We start from the raw sequence: 22764 nt of genomic DNA, 5'->3' as shown, positions 1-22764 counted from the left end.
TTTTCCACCCCCTCACTTTAAATCTGGAGATGTCTTCGGGTCTAAAATGATTTTCTTGTAGGCAACATATAGATGGGTTTTGTTTTTTATCCATTCAGATACCCTGTGTCTTTTGATTGGGGCATTTAGCATTTAACATTTAGGGTAACTATTGAGAGATATGAATTTAGTGCCATTCTATTGCCTGTAAGGTGACTATTACTGTATATTGTCTCTGTTCCTTTCTGATCTACTACTTTTAGGGTCTCTCTTTGCTTAGAGGACCCCTTTCAATATTTCCTGTAGAGCTGGTTTGGTGTTTGCAAATTCTTTCAGTTTTTGTTTGTCCTGGAAGCTTTTAATCTCTCCTTCTATTTTCAATGATAGCCTAGCTGGATATAGTATTCTTGGCTGCATGTTTTTCTTGTTTACTGCTCTGAATATATCATGCCAGCTCTTTCTGGCCTGTCAGGTCTCTGTGGATAAGTCTGCTGCCAATCTAATATTTTTACCATTGTATGTTACAGACTTCTTTTCCCGGCTGCTTTCAGGATTTTCTCTTTGTCACTCAGACTTGTAAATTTTACTATTAGGTGACGGGGTGTGGACCTATTCTTGTTGATTTTGAGGGGGTTCTCTGCAGCTCCTGGATTTTGATGCTTGTTCTCTTTGCCATATTAGGGAAATTCTCTTCAATAATTCCCTCCAATATACCTTCTGCTCCTCTCTCTCTTTCTTCTTCTTCTGGAATCCCAGTTATTCTAATGTTGTTTTGTCTTATGGTGTCACTTATGTCTCGAATTCTCCCCTCTTGGTCCAGTAGCTGTTTGTCCCTCTTTTGCTCAGCTTCTTTATTCTCTGTCATTTGGTCTTCTATATCGCTAATTCTTTCTTCTGCCTCATTTATCATAGCAGTGAGAGCCTCCATTTTTGATTGCACCTCATTAATAGCTTTTTTGATTTCAACTTGGTTAGATTTTAGTTCTTTTATTTCTCCAGAAAGGGCTTTTATATCTCCCGAGAGGGTTTCTCTAATATCTTCCATGTCTTTTTCGAGCCCGGCTAGAACCTTAAGAATCGTCATTCTGAACTCTAGATCTGACATATTACCAATGTCTGTATTGATTAGGTCCCTAGCCTTCGGTGCTGCCTCTTGGTCTTTTTTTTTGTGGTGAATTTTTCCGCCTTGTCATTTTGTCCAGATAAGAGTATATGAAGGAGTAAGTAAAATACTAAAAGGGTGGCAAAAACCCGAGGAAAATACGCTTTAACCAAATCAGAGGAGATCCTTTCAGAAAGTGGTTGATTTTCTGTTTCTAGAATTGCTGTTCTTCCTCTCTTCGATCTCCCGTTGGATTTGTGGGTGTTTGCAATCTTTAGATAAGCTATCTATCTGATCTCCTGCTATGTGAAGTAGTCTCAGCCTGCTACTTCTCCGCCATCTTGACTCCTTAATAAATTAATTTTAACTAATTAGTAGGGTAGGTAGACTGAAACTGGTATCCCAGCTTATAATTGACAAAGAAGATTGCAGTCAGCTCAGTGAGAGAAAGGCATGGTAAGTACTTTGTGTTATGCAGTGACCTTCTCTGAAGTGATAATTCTGTGAGATATTTTATGTTCAACAGGAGAACAATATGATTTAGCTAAAGGCATCAGATTAAGTGCTTGGACTTCGGGAGCTAGCTGCTTTTTTTCTCCCCTTGGGGAAATTATTATCTCTTTATATCTATTCCTTTTTCTGCTGCAACTTTTACGATTTTCTTATTGTTTTGCATTGTTATCACTTTTACTGTGATGTATCTAGGTATATTTTTCTTTTTTATATATTCATCTTAGAGTTCCTGGTGCTTCCATAAACCATGGCTCCTTGTCTTTTGTCAAGTTTTAGAAAATTCTTGACCATTATCTTTTCAAAGATTGTGTCTGTCCTATTTTCTCTTTCCTTAACTTCTGGGATTCCCATTAAATATATGCTGGATCTTTTTATTGTATCATCCTTTGGCTCTGTTCCTTTCTTGGTTTTCTATCTTCTTGTGTTTCCTTTCTTCATTCTTACTTTATTCTGACCTTTTTCTAGCTCACTAACTCTTTTTGTTTGCTTTGTTTTAGTAGATATTCTTTTCCCCCAGTTTTATTGAGATGTAATTGACGTGTTAATCAACTCTTTAATACCTAATTTTTAGTTTCGTTGCATGGTGGCCGGAGAATACAGTCTATAAGATTTCTGTCTCTATTGGGAATTTCTCCATGGTTATTACAATATATAGTCAGGTTTTATAAATGTTCTACTTAATGTTTTGAAGTAAGAAAACGTATATATGTTTAAAATAAGAATGTTGGTTTCTTGTTGTATGGTGCTATCTATATATTTGATCATAGTTTTTACACTTTTTTCCTTATTATTTCGTAATAGAATTTTGAAAAACTGGTGTCTTTAAGTTGGCATTTGGATTTTTTTGTCATGAGTGAAAATAATTATCAGTGTTTATGTATTGTGTAGGTGCTGTAAATCTAATTTCTTCAAAATCTTTGCACTGTAGATTTAATTCATTCAGCCAGTCTTCCCAGCTAAATCAAAGTAACCCTTTGTCAGTAAAAATTTGGCTTTACTTTTCAAATTCAGGTATCATGCTTTTAGCTGTTGAGAGCCTTTTCATTTCTGAATTTTAATTCTAAAACTGGGAAATGGATTGTGGGGGGTATGAAAAAAGGGAAAGTGAGTATGGTGGGTTAGCAGGCAAAGTGAAAGGGACAAAGCACTGGACTTTTGCCTTGAGTTTTTCAATGAGCTAAGACTATATAGCCTTTCCATGTTGTTTGCTTTGCTGCCGTGGTAAGGAAATACCTATTTCCCAAACCTCCTTTTTACTTAGTACCCAGAGGTTTTTACGTAGAGCATTATCAAAGCAATGCACAATACCAAGGTTCTGAATGGTGGCATTCTTCTAGACCTTTGAGAGATTCCGTAACAAATAGAAAGATCTATGCCCTTAGTTCTGTAGGAAGGATATACAGACAATAACCATAATAAATATTACACAGTATATTAGAAAGTGATAAGCATTTTGAGGTAAAAAAAAAAAAAAAAAAGGAGGGGGTAAGCCAGTGTAGGTTTATTTGAGATTGCCCACAGATAAGAGAAGGTAAGGGAGTTTGGGATATAATTTTAATAAAATGGTCTAGGTAGGCATTATTCAAAAGAAAATGTTTGATCAAAGGCTTGAATTAAATGAGGGAATTTGCCATGAGTATCTGGGAGCAAGAGCATTCTAGCTGGAGAATAATCAATAATACTAAGACCTTAATATGGGAGAGAATGTGTTCAAGGGCTAGTAAGAAAGCCAGTGTGACTTGAACTGGGTAAGTGAGTTGTGGGGAGGAGTAAAGTGAGATCAAAATGTTGCTGGATAGGTTCTTTGTAGGGCATTAAGGCTATTATAAAGATGTTGTGTTTTTTTCTCTAAGAGGATAAGATCAACAGTTATTGAAGGATTTTTGAGGAACGTTACCTGTCTTAGGTTTTAAAACGATTCCTGTGGTTTTGGTATTAAGAGTAAACAGTACGTTCGTAAAGGTAAATGCACTAAGACCAATTTAAGAAGCTATTGAAATAGTACAGGGGAGAGATAATAGTGGATCTATCTGGATGTAGTAGTAGTGAGAAGTGATTGGATTCTGGATATAATTTAAAGATGGTGGCAATAAGATTTCTTGATAGTTTTGGTATGAAGTGTGAATAAATGAATGAAGAAGATTGCTCCAAGGTTATAACTAACAGAGACAGGGAAGGTTGCAGGTTTGTTGGGAACCTTTCTCAAGTGCAAGAAGGGTGATCTTGAAGGAAGAGTTAGGTAAAACTGGAATATTGTCTTTGATTGTTGACTTTTGGGGAGAAATTTTAAAGCCTCCCTCTGTGACTGTCAGTTTTGCTTAACACTTGTAGATATTTATTATTTATGTATTATTATAATTATGTATTATTATGTAGCCATTTTGTTGTGTGCAGAGGAGCTCATGAATATTATATCTTCTTGGTGAATTGTATCTTATTATATATAATACTCATCTTTAGCAGGTGTAGTGCTTTTTGCCTTAAATTCTATTAGATTGTTCTGATAGTAGATGGTTATTATTAACATTTGCTTAATCTTTTTATCATCTATTATCCTCAGCATTTCCTTTTCCTTTATAAACAGCATATAGCATATATCAAAATAAAACAAGTATGAATGCCTTTTTCTTAATTTATAAACTTTTAATATTTATTGAGAAGACTGTGTTTGGATTTCTCTGCTTTTATTTTCTCTTTGATGTCTTCTGTTGTTACTTTTTTATTTTAATTTAATCAAATTTTCTTTACTTTTTAATTCTACAGATTTGAAATTTTATATATCTTATTTCACTATTTTATTTGGGCACCCTTAGCATTTTAATACATTTTTTAAAAGATTTTCTTTGAATCAGTGTCCACTAGTCTAACCTTCCATGGTGAAATCTTTTGAGCTTCTTAGTTTCTGTATTATTATATACAATATAACTCTCTTTTCATAGTAATCTTTTTGAACAATTAATAGTTACTACATTTAGTTGCCTTTTTCAGTGGTTTAATTGCTTACTAATGTTTATTGACTTTTTAAAAAGATTTTATTTATTTGACAGAGAGAGAGAGCACAAGCAGGGGGAGAAGCAGGCTCTTTATAGAGCTGGGAGCCTGATGTGGGGCTTGATCCCAGGACCCTGGGGTCATGACCTGAGCCGAAGGCAGACGCTTAACTAACTGAGCCACCCAGGCACTGCTGTTTATTGATTCTTGTGTCTTTCTTTTTATGTATTCTTGTTTCTGTGCTGGAGAATTACTCTATGAGTGGATGATAAACTATTGGAATCCTTGCTTGTCCAAAATGTCTATATTCTGTTGTTATGCTTGAGTGGTACTTTAGCTAGTTATCGAATTCTGGGTTGAAAAGTATTTTCACATCTTTCACCATGATGCTGGCAAAAAATTTTAAGACTGTGGGAAAAATAGGCATTCTTACACATTGGCGGTAGATTGACTTATTGATAGAAATTTGGGGAATGATTTGGAAATGTGTAGTAAACAAAAATACACATGGAACTTTGAAAAATCTATATCATTGAAATAAAAACAATACTATAAGGCTATCTGTACAGGGTTATTTATGGTAGCATGTATATTATATAATCCCACTTCTATAAAGAAAATCAGAAAACAAACATGTCATATGTTTGTATGAATAAGAAAAAGGAATAGAACACCAGACTATTACTACATTGGCAACTGAAGTAGGAGAGAGTAGAAAACATAGATGAGATAATTTATTCAGACAGATTTTATTTATTTATTTATTTTTATTTTTAAATGTTGGCTATTTATTTATAAGACTGTACTTCTTTGACAGAGAGAGACACAGTGGGAGAGGGAAAAACAGGCTTCCCAGAGCAGGTAGCCCAATGTGGGATTTGATCCCCAAAATCTGATGACACTGCCAATGAAGAATTGTGTGTTATTGTTTTTTAGGTAGTCTAGTTTTTGTTTTTATCTTGTTTTCTGGAAGTGAGTAGAATTCTACCTTTTATTCTTAAAGTTCTGAAATTTTCCCAGGACTTGTCAAGAAGTATATTTTTTTCTTCATCCACTGAGCACTGTTTGGGTCCTATTAATCTAAAGACTTCTGTATTTTTTGAGCTCTGAAAGATTTTCTATTGTGTCCTCTTCTTTAGTCCCCTGGGCTTTGCTTTGTTTTGCTTTTTCCTATAATTCCTACTTGGTATAATCTGGGGATCTGAATTTCATGGGTTTTTTTACTCCCTTTTTTAAGAAGTCTTTGTAAGAATACCCCATTTCATCAGCCATATTCACTCTGCTTTTCAACTCACCCACTGAGAGTTCTTTTGTTGTTATTGTTGTTGCTGTGTAGTCATTTTTTATTTCAAAGTTCTTTGGCACCCTCTTGCTCAGAGCATATTATACTTCTTTACTTAAAACACAATAGTTTATAGAATTTGAGGATCTTAAGTGTATTTACTTTTTGTTCTTCTAGTGGTTAACCTTATAATTCTGACGAACACTTAAGTTTATACATTATTTCATACACTTAACATAATAATTTTAGCCATTTTCAAGACACACCTCTCCCCCACATTCAGCCTTTTGGAAAAACTTCTGAGATGGTAGGTGAGTGGTGAACTTAGAGACCCTATGCCATTACACTTGAATATTATGTATTCTGTCTCTGTATAAGATTCTATACTCAAAATAATTTTAACCCCAAATTCTGATGTTATTGTACCCTTGACATAATAGTTAACTCTTGACAGTGAAAAATCTGTTGCTTTTGTGATTTATATTTTTTGGTATAAAATCTGTTTTTATAGATTTTTTAGATTTTATTTATTTATTTGACAGAGAGAGAGATCACAAGTAGCAGAGGGGCAGACAGAAAGAGAGGGAGAAGCAGGCTCCCCACTGAACAGAGAGCCCAATGTGGGGCTCAATCTCAGGACCCTGAGATTGTGACCAGAGCTGAAGACAGAGGCTTAACCCACTGAGCAACCCAGGTGCCCCTGTTTTTGTTTGTTTTATTTGGGATCTCCCTCTCCATTCTTTCCAGCAGTCCTCATCTGTGACTGTTCTAGTTTACGGTTTTAACCACTTTGGTATGTCTCTCTGTTCTAGTTCATCTGCTTTCATTTCATTGACATTTTATGAGAGACGACAATTAAATTCATGTCCTAATGGACCCTAAGGAATCAAACTCCTAAATCCTGAGTGGCCTCTTCATGTTCTTTTTCCTTGGAGCACTGGTCAAGCACTGTAATTCCCCTTTTTATTGCTTATTGAATTACTGAAGCCCTGCTTTATCCCCACAAGAGTGTTATTCTTACAGCCCCAGCAACTCCTAAGATGTGTTTCTTCTGATGGTTTAGCTTCTGCCCATTTATCTTAGCAGTGGTTTTAAGGTACCAGGTATCTCTTCCCAGAATAAATTTCTGCTTATAAGGCCCTCCTTCATCAGTAGGAGCAACGTACAAATTCACTGTCATCATTCCATAAATGAAACAAGTTTATGGCAGGGTTATAGGGAATTAACATTCCCTATATTAGTGAGTAATTACTAAATACCAGGTCCGTTGCTGCATGTTTTATATTGTCTTATTTAATCCTCACAGTCCTCTTAGTAGGTTTCATATGTACTTTATTGATGAAGCAACTGAAGTTTAAGAAAAGTGGAAGTAACTTTGCTACAAGGTGGACGTTGTGGAGCCATTTTTCAAACTCTGGCATGTCTGACACCAAAGAGTGATTCTCCTGGCTCAGTACACTATAAAATTTAGTTAACACTCTCATTTTTCTGAGGCTTTTCTTATCCATGGTATTTTATAGAACCTTCTATTTCCTCTGAACCATAAAAAGTATAATCCATATTACTCACTGGGGACATAATTTATTGCCTTTTACTGATAGTAGTTTTTTATACTATGTGTATTATACTATACACTATGCATAAGTGTCCTATATATAGTCTTCCTTAGATAGCAATACAGTAAGAAAAAAAATTGACAGCAATAACATTTGATTAATCATAATAATTAAAATTTTCTCTGAAATAATCTCTTTTTTTTTTTGAGAACGATCACAAGTAGGCAGGGAGGCAGGCGGGGGAGGGGGGAGCAGGCTCCCTGCTGAGCAGAGAGCCCAATGCGGGTTTCAATCCCAGGACCCTGAGACCATGACCTGAGACAAAGGCAGAGGCTTAACCCACTGAGCCACCCAGGCACCCCTAATCTCAATTATGCTTTAGTCACCTTTTATAAAACAATAATATAATATTCATAATTTCGGCATTATGGATATTGAATAAATTGGAAATCATGGGTTCTGTAAGTTTCTTCTGGTTCACAATTGCTACTTTTGACCTTGCCATCTTTCTCTCTTCATAGGAGTAAAGTAAAAGGAAATTCTTTTAAATCACACTTGTTTGAAGAGAGCCATTTAAGTTTGATTATTAGTAATAAGTAATTGCATTTCCTAAATATTAGATAACATTTTCTTTAACATTTTGGAGAAATTTTGTTATTATTTATATTCACAGTAAATAAATGTCTTTGGTTTTATACATGAAACTCCAGAATTGAACATGTAGTAAGGAAAACTTGTTAAATCAGAAAAATGTCATGGCCAGTTTGTGATTTGCCATCACCAAAATATGTTCTTTTTGTTTTTTTAAGACATTGGTGCAAGAGAGGTGCATCTTCCTGCATATTTTGTTTTAAGGAAAGCAGATTTCTTGTATTTGAATTTTTACCATCCTAAGTGAAGATTATTGTAGAATATTGATTACTTTGGAATATTTTTCTTAGAAGATAATTGTATTTGGGGGGCTGATTTTAGAGAAAGAAGAAAAGGTAAGTTGAGTAAATGGTATCAGTAAGAGTTCAGATTTAATGAAAATAATTTTATAGAAAGTAAAACTTCTGGTTGTGTTTCATTTTTCTAGTTCTTAGAGTGTCAAACTTTCCCATCTATATATAAGTTTGAATTTACCTACTAGAGTTTAAATGTACATAATACAGGTAAAAGGCTAAGTAGTCATTACAGATTGTTACAGAATTGCAGTTTTCTTTTTACAATCTTAGCACCTTTCAATAAAATTAAATTATAATTCAGTTACAGAATTTATTCTCTCGACCTCATAATGTTCAAGTTTATTTCCCTGACCATAAATAGCTTTGTACTTTATAAATATGACTAATATGTGATTACTATATGAATTAATGGAACTTTAGTAATAAGAGTTTAACTGTAAAATCTACAAAAGTTTTTCAAAAATATACAAACAGTTGAATATGTGAGGTTTTGAATTTGAAAGAGCAAAATTATTGAGTATTAGAAGGAGACATCTGTTATGTTTCAGGCAGTCTTTTGATGCCAGATTATCTCTTCTACTTTTGTGGGAAATTTCTTCAAAGCCCAATTGTTTGCGTTTGCAATAATGTCACTGACTTTGATGTGCATATTCTAATGGACCTTTGTCCTGTGGAATCATACATGGTTGGGGTAGAAGTTTCATCTGCAACACTTTGAACATTATTATTTTTAAGTTCTTGAGCAAATTCCTAGTCTTTCCTGAAAACCATTGGCAAACAGACATCTAACATTGATGCTGATTTTGTTCTTAAGAACTTCTTTTGTCATGTTTCCTTATCTCTTGCCGATTATTGTCAGATGTGTAGGCACAGTAATTTCTCAATGGTGAAATCTCTTTGTCCTTCACAATTATTTCAGCTTTCAAGAAGTTATTCCATATGCGTATATAATATTTATATTACCACTTTAGGTATTACTATTATCTCTATTTTCACTTCTAATATAATTATGTTTGGTCTTCCAAGGACTTTTAACACTTACACTTCTTTTGCATTTATTGGACACAATGGGTTTATGTTTATAAAATATCTCAAAACTCTAAGCACAAAGAGTAAACTGATCAAATGACACTGGAAGACCCAAAGTAAAATAACAATTAATCTTAGTTAATAATCTGTTGGTGGAGGGTAGAGTTGACACACTACCTTTGGAGTGACACATTTATGATTTATGTTAATTATATAATTGTTTTCAAACATTTGCTCTGTTTGAAAAATATATAAAGAGGTTATCACTCATTAAAAAAAAAACCTACATGAATTGTTATTGTTGAAGTAGTGCATATGTACATTATTTACCCTAACAAAGCTCTGATTATCACTTAACATTTTTCTCTAAGTTTTTTTATTTATTTGAGAGAGAGAGAGGGAGAGAGCATGAGCAGGAGTGAGGGGGAGCACAGAGGGAGAAGCAGGCCCCCTGCTGAGTTGGGGAGCCTACACGAGGCTCGATTCCAGGACCCTGAGATCGTGACCTGAACTGAAGTTAGGTGCTTAACTGACTGAGCCATTCAGGTGTCCCAGTGATCACTTATCTTGTTCTGACTGTATGAAAGCATAAACAATACAATAAGCTGTCATTCCATGCTGAATATGATTTAGCATTTTCCTTTGGTTGCAACTGTAATTTATTGCCTTACCTCTTAAAAATACAAAGCTCTTCATTAGGAAATTAGCCTTCATTTAGTGACTATCCATTTGTTTTTTTTGAATACTCTTACTTCACATTATTGTATAATTTTGTCAGGTTGCTAAAGTTAGGCCTTTGCAGCTCCCCACCACCTTTTGTCCTTGTAGTTACCTGCTTCTTGAGATGTGTCAGATTATGTTTAGTATACTCAGCAGTAAGGGTAACTTTGTGTTATGAGGTGTTTATGATTTAGTACCTTACTATTTTTAACATTTTCCTACTAAATAATGAAGATAATTCATGGTATCAGGAATGAAACTATTCAATAAGTTCATTGTAATTTGATGGTAGGTGGTAAAATTACATAAAGATCATTAGTTTGTAATGGTAGTATTGCATGCTGCTTGGGAAGAAAGCATTATGTGCCCAATGTATTCTTGCTTTATTTTTTTTTCTTTTTTTTTTCTGTTAAATTCATATTATCTTTTATTTTTTTAAATTTTTTATTTTTTCAGTGTAACAATATTCATTATTTTTGCACCACACCCAGTGCTCCATGCAATCCGTGCCCTCTCCAATACCCACCACCTGGATCCCCCAACCTCCCACCCCCCGCCCCTTCAAAACCCTCAGATTGTTTTTCAGAATCCATAGTCTTGCTTTATTTTTCCTGTTCATTATTTATGTATTTTCTATTTATTTGAGCTCATTGACTTTTTTTTTTTTTTTTTTTTTTTTGTATTACCAATAGGAAAAAACCTTTTTATGTAGTTTTCATGATTGCAGATAGTTCTGTGGCCTCGGTGTGTTAGTCATTTAGTACCATATCATTGTTCAAGAATCAGCTTATCAACATATTATAATTTAACTAAGGGATTATTTCAAGTAATTATGAATTTAGAGGATCTTTTTGAAGTCCGATAGTATAATTTTCACTTCATTTTTAGCTCATTATTTCAAGTAATGTTAAGTGTTAATAATGTAATAACCAAAAATTTAACATATATAGTACATATCAGAGAGGATGTTAGAAATCATCTTATCCAATCACCAGCGCCATATTACCTTCTACAGTGTTAGTGACAGTAATCTAAACTGCTGAGCCATTCAGTTCACTATTGTGTAAGACAACCCTTTGCAATAGGTTGACTGTTTCCTGTTTTTAGTTTATTTAATCTTGAGATGAAATCCATCTTTGTGATTCAGACACTTCGATCATATCTTTTATATGCCACACCTTTGAACAGTTGAAGATTGTTAACTGTATTGGCTAATTGTTATTCTAAGCATACCAGGTTTTCTCTTTATTTCATCATGTGGCATGCTGGATACCCTTACGAATTTCTGTATTTTTTTAGTATTTTCTTTCAATGATATCCAGAGTAGGATACTGCCTAGATGATATGGTTAAATAGTATACTATGTCTTCACTTGAAATATGTATTAGGTGAGGCTTGCATTTATATATTTGTACACTGTATACATATATATAGACTTAAATATCACAGTAATTATACACATAGTATTTCAGTTAATTAAGATTTGTTTTGCAATTAGAATGGCAGTTGTGAATGTTTTTCTCTTCTTGACCCATTCTTATATATGACTAACTGAAGATGTCTTGTGTTCTTAAGGATAATTTAAATGAACTTGGGGTTTGTGAAAATCCGACATATCTTAACTGTAACTCAGCTAGTAGGGCAATATAGCTATTAATGAGCTAATGTGGAATGAGGGCAAATTGTATTATATTTTCGTATGAAATTATACTACATGACAAAGGTTGGTATTATGTAATAAGTGCCCACAAAATATTAACCTACTAGCAATAAATACAATTAATAATGTACATAAAAGAATGAAATTAAGCTAATTTTCTATAAAAAATTATTCATGAACAGAAAGTGGACAGCATAGATTTGATGACAGGAAGGTTGTATCTAATCTGAATTACTGAGTGACCTAGGAAGCTTGCTCAGAGGGATTACAGAATAATTATGTTAATATGCAATTATCACCTCATTTCTTCTATAGTAACCTCAAGATGTAGTGTAGTGAGGGTGTTATAGCAAGTGCTGATAGTTTGCAAAAATACTGATGTTTGAAATTTCTAAGACAATAAGTCTAGCTTGAGGCATAAAAGTGATGATCTGTCATCTTGAAGACAGATCTGACCTTTGTACTGTTTTTTTTTTAATGCTCATAGTATATAACTACAGGCAGTTATAGCTGTAGAACTCATTATGATTTTCAAGAAACTGAAATATGTTTTATGTAGATTTAAAGTTCCATTTACAGCTTTTTATAAAGTGTGTGAATTTTTTAAGGAATATTTTAAAATTCATTTAAAAGAAAAATTCTACGGTTATATGATTACATGGAGGAGGATAAAGTAAAAGTATCTAAGCATTTTATTTAAATATCCTAATTGATATAGCAGAGTCACTGAAATTTAAGGAGTCGAAGCAATATAACATTGGTTTGATTATTTTAATATATTAGTTTCCCTTTTTTTGAACTTAATGAATAATGTCTACCCTCACATATGTCCCCCACTTAGTTTTGTTAACATAAACTGGTGTTGATGGCTCTGTTACATATATTTAACTACATAAAGATAGTTGGAAAAAGTGTTTGTAAGTGTGAAATTAACTTGTAGGTTAAATGCTTTCTTGCCTCCATGCTACATAACCATCCATGAATGTAGGGAAATAATTTTTGATGTCAAAGTTCTAGATCCATTATTCACTGCAAAGTATTTTGATGGTTCAGTGTTCTGCGTTATATCTCAATGCAACAGCTATAAGTTTTGAATACTCTTAAGAAAAAATGTATTTGTAACACTTTTTAGTTAAGATATACTCTGAAAATTAAACTAGGAAAAAATTTTTATTGTTGCTAAGATACTAGCTAGGAGCCATTTCTTATAACATACTTTTTAACTGATGGGGTACATTTTTAATATTAATGTGCTAATAAATATTCTGAAAAAGAATAACCTCTATTTTTGAGTAGAGGTAATCATTAATTTGGGGACAGATAAGGTATATTTCTTTAGGTGTGAAGGAAAACTTTGTTAAAGTCTTCATTTTATATTTTAACAATATTTGATCTTTTGTTTTTCCTTCTGCTAGATGTATTTTATAGACAGAAGATGTCATATACATATATTCTTACTATGTTTCTGAGCAAACCAGTTTGGTATCTTTAGAATGTGAACTTTTGGAAGGCTCCTATAAAGCCATTCTGGTAATGAGAATGCAGTCTCCAAGCAGACATGATATTCTCATAGTTTGTCACCCTGCTGTTCAGGGGGTACCAATGAAGTTGCTTTAAATGGGAAGCGTCTGTTCCATCTCTGAACCTCTAACACCAGAACAGATGGGTGGAACATGGAACATAGAAGGTTTTACCTCTGAGGTGGTAACAGTGAAGCCACTCATTAACACTGAATTTACCACTTCGTTAGCAGCATTGCTTCCTGTTGAGAAATACTAATATAGGCTTTCAAATTGACTGAGCATATATTTGTCTACCTCTGTGATGATAATAAACAGGAATACAAAGTAAGTGTCTTGCAGGCTAGTTTTTTAAAAATTCTGTTGTCCACTTCAGATTTGTGAGATCATTCCTTTTTGAACGTTTTACTTTTTCTATGTAATTTCATGAGAAATGTCAGGAATGGGTAATAGTTATAGCGTCAAGGTTTGCTTTGCTTTTCATTGACATTTGCACACTCTTCCCTAACACATGTTTATGTGCTGCCCATTTTTAACTTCTGTGTATGTGATGTAGAGACTCCTGCTGGGTGCTGCATTAGCACCATTTTGGGGTGATGTCATTGAATATGATCTTATTGGACGTCTATTTTTATTACTGTGGAAGTTTGCCAATCTCAAAACAGAATTCTGAGGCCTAGGAGGGGCAGAAAAATTGTTGGTATAAATAATAATGCCAAAGACAGATATTTGTTGTATTTGTTTGTAATATTTGTTGTAATGAAGAACACATCTTGTGGAAAGAGTAAGCTCATACTTAGAAGAGCTTATTCTAAATTGTGAAATAAGAAAGTAATTAGAAATAATATTTTTATTCTTTAACTAGACTTAATATTTTACAGAGCATATATTTAGTACCATGAAAGATATTAGAAATAATGAACTGTATTGAAAATATTTTAATTTCTAAATATCAATTAAGTTCCTCGTGTCTTAAAATAGTGTTATTTGTTATACAAATTAAAAATACTGTGGGGGGAAAAATGGGAGACTATTCTTTATCAGAGAGCAGGAACCTCGTCTGTTTTGTTTACTGCTGGTATTCCCAATAATAAAGCAGTGCCTGGCACATGGTAAGGGCTCAGTAAATACTTGGAGAATGAATAAACTGTACTTGCTACCTGTACAAAAGGAAAAGAAGTACAGAGTTTTATCCAGCACTTCAGATAGTTCATACCTAGGGTTGCCAAGCAGCAGGTTCTTTATATTGTACTTGAGGATTATTGGACATTTTGAAGGCCTTGCTGTCATTGCTGGGTCAAGAAGTCAGAACTATGATGGAATTTGTGTTATTTGAATGGGGTGTCTACATTTCATAGGAAGAAAACTGTTTTTCCTCTTGCATACTTTGGCTTTGATCTTGCAGTTGTGTTTTTATTCATTCAACATGGTAGTACTTTATTCACCAAATACTGCCTAAGCACCTGTGCCAAGCACTGCGCTAGATTTTAGAGATATGAGAGTGACTGTGTATAGTACCTGCCCTCGAAGAGCTTACATTCTTCCAAGGAGACAGGCAATTACAGTATAATGTGGCCAATTCTAATGTTGCTGTTCCCTAGACATTTTGTAGATATGCAATATGGGGTGGTTGTTGCTTAGCACAAGAAAAAAATTAACCTTTGAGATACTTTTAAAGTCTTTCACATTCCTTAAAGTGTTTCTTCATTCTTAGAAAATTATTAGGATCTTGTTATAAACAGTGGAGTTACACTAATAAAAATGTGTGCTTTGAACTCTCCGTACATTCTAATAGAATTTTTTCTTTCATGCAAATCTAAATTTTTTTTCTTCCATTTTCTAGACTAAATGTGTTAAATGGGCTTGCCAACAATATGGATGATGTGAAGATAAACACCGATATTACTGGTGCTAAAGAAGAACTCCTAGATAACAACAGTTTTATCTCAGACAAAGAGAGTGGAGTTCATAAACCAAAAGATTGTCAAACATCATTTCAGATAAATAATACGCTCACTCTGCCTGAAGAACTGTCAAAGGACAAATCTGAAAAAGCCTTAAGTGGAGGCCAGTCTACTCTGTTTATACATGCTGGTGCTCCTACTGTTCCTAGTGAAAACTTTATCTTGCCTAAAGGAGCTGCTGTTAATGGACCAGTTTTACACTCCTCCTTAGCTAAGACTTCCAATATGAATAAAGGCAGCGTTTCATTAACCACTGGACAACCTGTGGATCAGCCAACAACAGAATCTTGTTCAACTTTGAAGGTGGCACCTGATCTTCAACTATCTACACCACAGAAAGCAAGTCAACACCAAGTTTTATTTTTGTTATCAGATGTAGCACATGCTAAAAATCCAACCCATTCCATTAAAAAACTACCTACCTCTGCTTCCATTGGTTGTGACATTCAGAATTCAGTAGGGAGTAGTATAAAGTCAGAGAGCACTTTAATAAGTCAAGTAGAGGTGGGTGAGGATAGTGACGATTTATTGGTAAAAGATGATTGTGTCGATACATTGACAGGAATTTCCTCAGGTACAGATGAATTTAGGTCAGAAAATGACACAAACTGGGATCCCCAAAAAGAGTTCATTCAGTTTCTTATGACTAATGAAGACACAGTGGATAAAGCTCCAGTTCACTCTAAAGTAGGTCTAGAGAAAAAGAGAAAGCGAAAAATGGATGTAAGCAAGATTACTCGTTATACTGAGGATTGTTTTAGTGATTCTAATTGTATACCCAATAAGTCAAAAATGCTAGAGGTAGACTTTCTGGAACAGAATGAAGAACTACAAGCAATAGACTCACAGAAATATGCATTATCAAAAGTGAAGCCTGAATCAACTGATGAAGACTTGGAATCTGTGGATGCTTTTCAGCATCTAATTTATAACCCAGATAAGTGTGGAGAAGACAGTTCACCTGTTCATAGTAGCACTTTTCTTTCAAATACCTTAAAAAAGAAATGTGAAGAAAGTGATTCCGAGTCACCTGCTACTTTCAGCACTGAAGAGCCATCGTTCTACCCCTGTACAAAGTGCAATGTGAATTTTAGGGAGAAAAAGCACCTCCACAGGCATATGATGTATCATTTAGATGGGAATAGCCACTTTCGCCATCTTAATGTCCCAAGGCCATATGCTTGTAGAGAATGTGGACGGACATTCCGAGATCGTAACTCACTTCTAAAGCATATGATTATTCACCAAGAAAGAAGACAGAAGTTGATGGAGGAAATTCGTGAATTGAAAGAACTTCAGGATGAAGGAAGAAGTGCACGATTACAGTGCCCACAGTGTGTGTTTGGTACCAATTGCCCTAAGACATTTGTGCAGCATGCTAAAACCCATGAAAAAGATAAAAGGTACTACTGTTGTGAAGAGTGTAACTTCATGGCAGTGACAGAAAATGAATTAGAATGCCATCGAGGCATTGCCCATGGAGCAGTGGTAAAATGCCCTATCGTCAGTTCTGATGTAGCCCAGAGAAAAACGCAAAAAAAGACTTTCATGAAAGATTCTATTATAGGATCATCCAAAAAATCAGCCACCTACATATGTAAGATGTGTCCTTTTACTACTTCAGCTAGAAGTATTTTAAAAAAACACGTGGAATACTTGCATTCATCATCATGCATTGATTCATTTGGTAGTCCTCTTGGACTTGATAAAAGAAAAAGTGACGTTCTCGAAGAACCTATCGATATTGATAGCACTAAACCATTAATTAAACAACAGTCAACGACATTTCCAAAGAACTCTGCTTTAAAACAAGATGTAAAGCGAACATTTGGATCATCCTCACAATCAAGTAATTTTTCCAAATTCCATAAGAGACCACACAGAATACAAAAAGCTCGGAAAAGCATTGCCCAGTCAGGTGTAAACATGTGCAATCAAAACAATTCTCACAAGACTGTTATGATTAAAAGCAGCACTGACCAAAAACCGAAGTATTTCCATCAAGCAGCAAAAGAAAAATCTAATGCCAAGGCAAACAGCAACTATTTATATAGACACAAATATGAAAACTACAGGATGATCAAAAAATCAGGTGAATCATATCCTCTACATTTCAAAAAAGAAGAGCCCAGTTCATTAAATTCTTTACATCTGTTCTCGTCATCAGGTAATTCTCACAACAATAGTTTCATTTCAGACCCTCAAAACTCTGACACCAAAAGGCCGGAAAGCTTCAAAGAACACAGGCGTGTAGCTGTAAAGAGAGTAGTTAAGGAGTCTAAGAAGGAAAGTTCTGTTGGAGGAGAAGACTTGGATAGCTATCCAGATTTCTTGCATAAAATGACTGTTGTTGTTCTGCAAAAACTTAATTCCGCTGAAAAGAAAGATAGCTATGAAACAGAAGATGAAAGTTCCTGGGATAATGTTGAGCTAGGTGACTACACTACACAGGCTATAGAAGATGAAACCTATAATGATATTAATCAAGAACATGTAAACTTATTCCCGCTGTTTAAAAGCAAGGTGGAAGGTCAAGAGCCCGGAGAAAATGCTACCCTTAGTTATGATCAAAATGATGGCTTTTATTTTGAATATTATGAAGATGCTGGAACTAATAACTTTTTGCATGACATACATGATCCTCAGCATTTAGAAAATGCGGAAACTTCATTGTCAAAGCATAGTTCTGTTTTTCACTGGACTGATTTGTCTCTTGAGAAGAAATCATGTCCTTACTGCCCAGCAACATTTGAAACAGGTGTTGGATTGTCAAATCATGTCCGAGGACATCTTCACAGAGCTGGACTAAGCTATGAAGCCCGACATGTTGTATCACCAGAACAAATAGCCACAAGTGACAAAATGCAACATTTCAAAAGAACTGGCACAGGGACACCTGTTAAGCGAGTTAGAAAAGGTAAGTTTCCATGCGGATAATATGGGTTAATATGTCTGTATTCAAGTTCAAAGGATTCGAAGGTTTTGCTCAAATTTGGTCTTTTTAGAATCATCTAATTTTGTATTTCAGAATTAATTGGCTTTACAATGATCACTTTATAAAAGATTCTGATGTTACTCTTAAAAAATTTTTTTTAGCTATAGAGAAGTCTGAAACCACTTCTGAACACACTTGTCAGCTCTGTGGTGGTTGGTTTGATACTAAAATTGGATTATCGAATCATGTTAGAGGCCATCTGAAAAGACTTGGAAAGACCAAATGGGATGCTCACAAATCTCCAATCTGTGTTCTGAATGAGATGATGCAAAATGAAGAAAAATATGAAAAGATCTTGAAAGCATTGAACAGTCGTCGTATTATTCCCAGACCATTTGTAGCTCAAAAACTTGCATCAAGTGATGACTTTCTATCTCAAAATGTTATACCTCTTGAAGCATACCGTAATGGCCTAAAGACTGAAGCTTTATCAGTGTCTGCATCAGAAGAAGAAGGGCTGAGTTTCTTAAATGAATACGATGAAACAAAACCAGAACTACCCAGTGGAAAAAAGAATCAGTCTCTTACACTGATAGAACTGCTTAAAAATAAAAGGATGGGAGAAGAAAGGAATTCTGCTATGTCTCCTCAAAAAATTCATAATCAAACTGCAAGGAAGAGATTTGTTCAGAAGTGTGTTCTTCCATTAAGTGAAGACAGTCCGTTGATGTATCAGCCACAAAGGATGGATTTGACTATGCACTCAGGTAAGAGGATGCCTATGACTGTCGTATAGAATTTAAACACAATTTATTATGCTTACTTGTATGGAATATTTGTAGAAAATACTTTCTTAGGATCCTTTTACTTAAGCTGCTTTTTTTGCAGAACAGAGATTGGTTATACTGTCATTTCTATGTAAGTCATCAGTTGATGTTCATCAGCACGGAATTCTCTGTGCCTCATTTCTTGGTCAGAATGTAAGGTGAGAACAAAAACAAACAAAAAGCTGATCTGTAAAAATAAAATTTGCTGTGGCTGGGGGATGGTCCTATGGATGGGAGGCCGACGTTGTTCAAAAAGCGTAGCGTTACTGAAATGGCATACCTGTCCTATATATGCCAGTGCTCCAAGGTGATAATGTGTTGTAAAAGCTGTTGGTTTTCCTTCTGCTCAAACAAATAAACAAACAAAAAATAGACTCGTTAAACTGAATGGATTGGTGTCTGTTGTGTGTTGTGATTAACCCGAAGAAACATCTCCCTCTCCAGTTCCTCATTATATTGTGGGATAGTTTGGTTTTGGAGAACTGTTGTGAGTATAAAGCATTTGTTTGGGGTTTTAGATTTTACAGTGGTGGTCTAAAGGAACAGAACAGATGGTTTAGGTTAGTGCTTGTGCACCAATAGTTTTTCCTTTTCAAAAGAATAGTTTGTGTGTGCCAGCAAGTGATGTAGCAGGTAAAATAGAAAACTGTATGTGTTCTTGCTAAGTCTGGCTTATACTTTTAGACTAGAAAAATTTTAAGTGTCTTTGTAGGTTTCTTTTGGAGGTTAAAAATGTTGAAAACGAACTTAGATGGTCTTATAACTTAGCCCTGAGTTGAATGTGTCTAAGGTAAAAGTAACTGGTCAATGGATTAATAATGAATATAATTATGGTAATGTTGATTTGCTTGCTCTGGCAGACATTGGGGTAGCCCAGATATTTGTATGCAGTTTTGATTTAAGGAAAGATTACCTTGTGTTATAAGTGGTCTGCAAAACTATCTTGTATGGGTTTGTGGTTAATAGGGTTCTTTCTTTTGTATGAAGTGAGTCTTTCAAAGTCAAATCTTCCACCTTTTTGAGAAGGAGAAAATGTAAGGAAGGTGTGTTAGCTGTGTTGACTAACGTGTGGTACACTTGAGAGATGGAAAGTGTATTTGTGGCTGATTATCATAGTTACTGTTGAAGAAACCAACTGAAAGGTGTTGGGGGAGTGAGGATTGTCTTTGAAGTTAGGAGTTTCTTATTGTTTCAACATGTTTTCTTTCCGGTGATGACTAAGATGTTAGCTTGTTGATCATTTATTTAGCACAAAGATTTTAGCAAAAAACTTCAAATCATTAACTTTCATTATTGATTGCGCATTCAGAGTAATGAACATAAAATGCCCTGAATAAAATGTTGTGTCTAACAGCTGCTCAATGGTGTGTTTTACCACCTTTTCTCCCAGCCTTCATCAGAAAGCCTAATTTAGTATTGAGCCTTTTACGGTTTTGTGGGTAAAACACTTTAATTACCACTTTGTCAACTAGACTTTTTAATTCTTTTTATTGGTAATGTTGTAAGCTTTGAAACTTCTCAACTGAACTGTGCTCTTCAAATCACAGGATTGTATTTTAGGTTTAGGAAATGATCTGCGTAACACAGAAATCTGCAAGAAAGTGATAAGAAGTGTTAAATCCAGAGGAGCTCAGAGGTTCATGGCACTCCTCTTCCACATTTCCAAAGAGCATGGGTTGGCTCTAAATACTAACAACAAACTAATCATAGTTAATTAACTTAATTCCCCCTCCTTATTTTAAGTTAAGCTAATTCAATGAACGTTTTTTAAAACCATCCTTACTGTGGTACTTTTCTTCACGCTTTTAGCTAAGAAAATTTCACTTTTTGAAGTGAGAACTGGATTATAGTTTTCTTTTGAATGATAGGTATGCCTGTGAAGCTTAGAACATGTGTGCATTGCAATACGACGTTTACAAGTGCTGTTAGCCTGTCCAACCACTTACGCGCTTATGCACGAAAGAAGAGTGCTGGACTTTTGACTGGTACAGGTATGTTTGAACAGATAACACAGCAAGTCTGCTTGGTACAGTACACTTTTTTTCTCACCAGACTGGTGCTAGTTCAGATGATATTTATAGCTTTCTTTGGTAAGCACAGTTGAGACTGAATATACATTAAATTTCAGCAACTTGTAAACTGTTAGATATAATTTTAAGGAAGTTATTCTTTTTCATTTGGCTCTTATCGACTTGATTTAGGGGAAAAGAAAACCAACAGAGGTGTGGAACTTTTGAGTCTACAGAACTCCCATTGATTTTTAAATTATACAATTTTTGATTTTTTAAATTTATTTTTATTAGTGGATTCCAGTAAGGCACCTCTCTTTGGTAAAATAGATTGTAGTTCTAGCTTGAGGAAATGCGTTATTAGGAAAGGAAATTATTGTGAAATTTCAAATATGTAGGTTAATTAGAAAACTAAGCAAAACTTAAGGAATTTTCATTAGTTTATAGATCAGGTCTTTAAAGAGACAAGCCTTAATAATGGTCCATGTTGACAACTGAATAGATTTTTCTTTTAGTGCTCCTAAACTATGTTTAGGATTAATAAATATAGCCAAGCACATAAATGTTAACATGCACATTTCTGTGTTATTTTTGGTTGGTTAGCCCAACCTTGCAGATAACCTCTTCATATTGCTAGCCTGTGAAGAATTTTATTAAATTACTCACATGTAATACTGCTTCTTACCCTACAAAATGCCTTGCTCTTTTCATTTGTAGCCTTTCAAGCTACCCTGCTTTAGCAAATCCCATTTTGCTCACGTCTTAAAATATACCCTGTTTCCTAAATATATCCACATAAATCCTTTTGACTAAAATTCTCCTTCCAATCTCTTTATTTCTCTTGCTCTTTGAGATCACTGCCTTCTGCTTTCTTCTAGCTGTTGTTTTCCCAACCTTTTTCGTTCTTCCTCATGTCTTTCTATGGCTTACATCCAATATGTTCTTGCTACCAAAGAAACACTTGTATTCATACTAATGTCTTTCTTTCTTCTGCTTCTTTGCTTTATCCTTTGACTTGATATACAAATGACCAGGGATGACCGCTGACTGTATTAAAAAGGATAGAGTGAGTTTTACTTTACTGGATTATAACCTCTTACTGTGAAATTTTAGTTTTTGTGAGATTATTCCTACCTTCATCAGCCTTGGAAGGTGATTGCTGACATTAGAAGCAGGGAGGCAGTAAAAATAAAAGACTGTGGAAACAGAAATTCATCATTGTTATCATAATCACTAACATTTATCGAACATTTACTATGTGTCAGGCACTGTGCTGTGCAATTTTCATGCATAATATATAGCTTCACAACCACCGTATGAGTTGTAGGTACAATAATTTTATAGGATACTGGGGCTTAGAGAACTTAAGCAAGTTACCCAAACTTATGTAGTTATTAATAACAAAGTTGAAAAATCGAGGCTGTCTTATCCTAGACCTCTGTTTGTAATCACTATTGTCTGCAACGTATAGAACATAAGTAATTGGAAATCCTAAAATGAAGTTCACTTTAAGGTGGGGAGCATTCTGCTGAAGACTGAATAAATAAGAGTCTTAGAAAGAACAGGGACCCAAGAAACAGGCCTGGAGTAGATTTTAGAGGACTTTAGAGAAATGTTTCAGTCTGACTATTCAGACAGATAATGGCAAATACTCAATGAGGTACATCTCTCCAGTACAGATTTTGTATGCCATTAAAAAATGGCTTTACCTCATCTGAAAATCTTTCGAA

General features: G+C 34.5%; 2 protein-coding genes across 15 annotated transcripts in view; one reads left to right on the top strand and one right to left on the bottom strand.

The window, feature by feature from the left end:
- Positions 1 to 7047, bottom strand: part of LOC116873486 (60S ribosomal protein L37a-like) — a 35928-nt gene extending 28881 nt beyond the window's left edge. The window contains exon 1 of the mRNA XM_032867274.1: positions 6889 to 7047. Coding sequence (XP_032723165.1) covers positions 6889 to 7047 — 159 coding nt within the window. The remainder of the gene's footprint in view (positions 1 to 6888) is intronic.
- ZNF644 (zinc finger protein 644) overlaps positions 1 to 22764 on the top strand; it is a 104323-nt gene that overhangs the window by 67620 nt on the left and 13939 nt on the right. For 6 of the 14 annotated variants that reach the window (XM_032867095.1, XM_032867096.1, XM_032867091.1 and 3 more), the window contains 3 exons: positions 15143 to 18180; positions 18360 to 18965; positions 20894 to 21016. The exons of 4 other annotated variants lie outside the window; for them this stretch is intronic. In XM_032867095.1, coding sequence (XP_032722986.1) covers positions 15143 to 18180; positions 18360 to 18965; positions 20894 to 21016 — 3767 coding nt within the window. Of the gene's footprint in view, positions 1 to 15142; positions 18181 to 18359; positions 18966 to 19086; positions 19205 to 20893; positions 21017 to 22764 lie in introns of those variants that run through there. 4 more of the 14 variants (XM_032867098.1, XM_032867097.1, XM_032867100.1 and 1 more) reach the window with 2 other exon arrangements.

The sequence above is a fragment of the Lontra canadensis genome, unplaced genomic scaffold (genome assembly GCF_010015895.1).
Source record: "Lontra canadensis isolate GAN:19392208 unplaced genomic scaffold, GSC_riverotter_1.0 scaffold33, whole genome shotgun sequence".
Taxonomy (NCBI): domain Eukaryota; kingdom Metazoa; phylum Chordata; class Mammalia; order Carnivora; family Mustelidae; genus Lontra; species Lontra canadensis.
The sequence above is the reverse complement of the archived record's forward strand: the minus strand, read 5'-3'. Positions and strand labels throughout refer to the sequence as shown.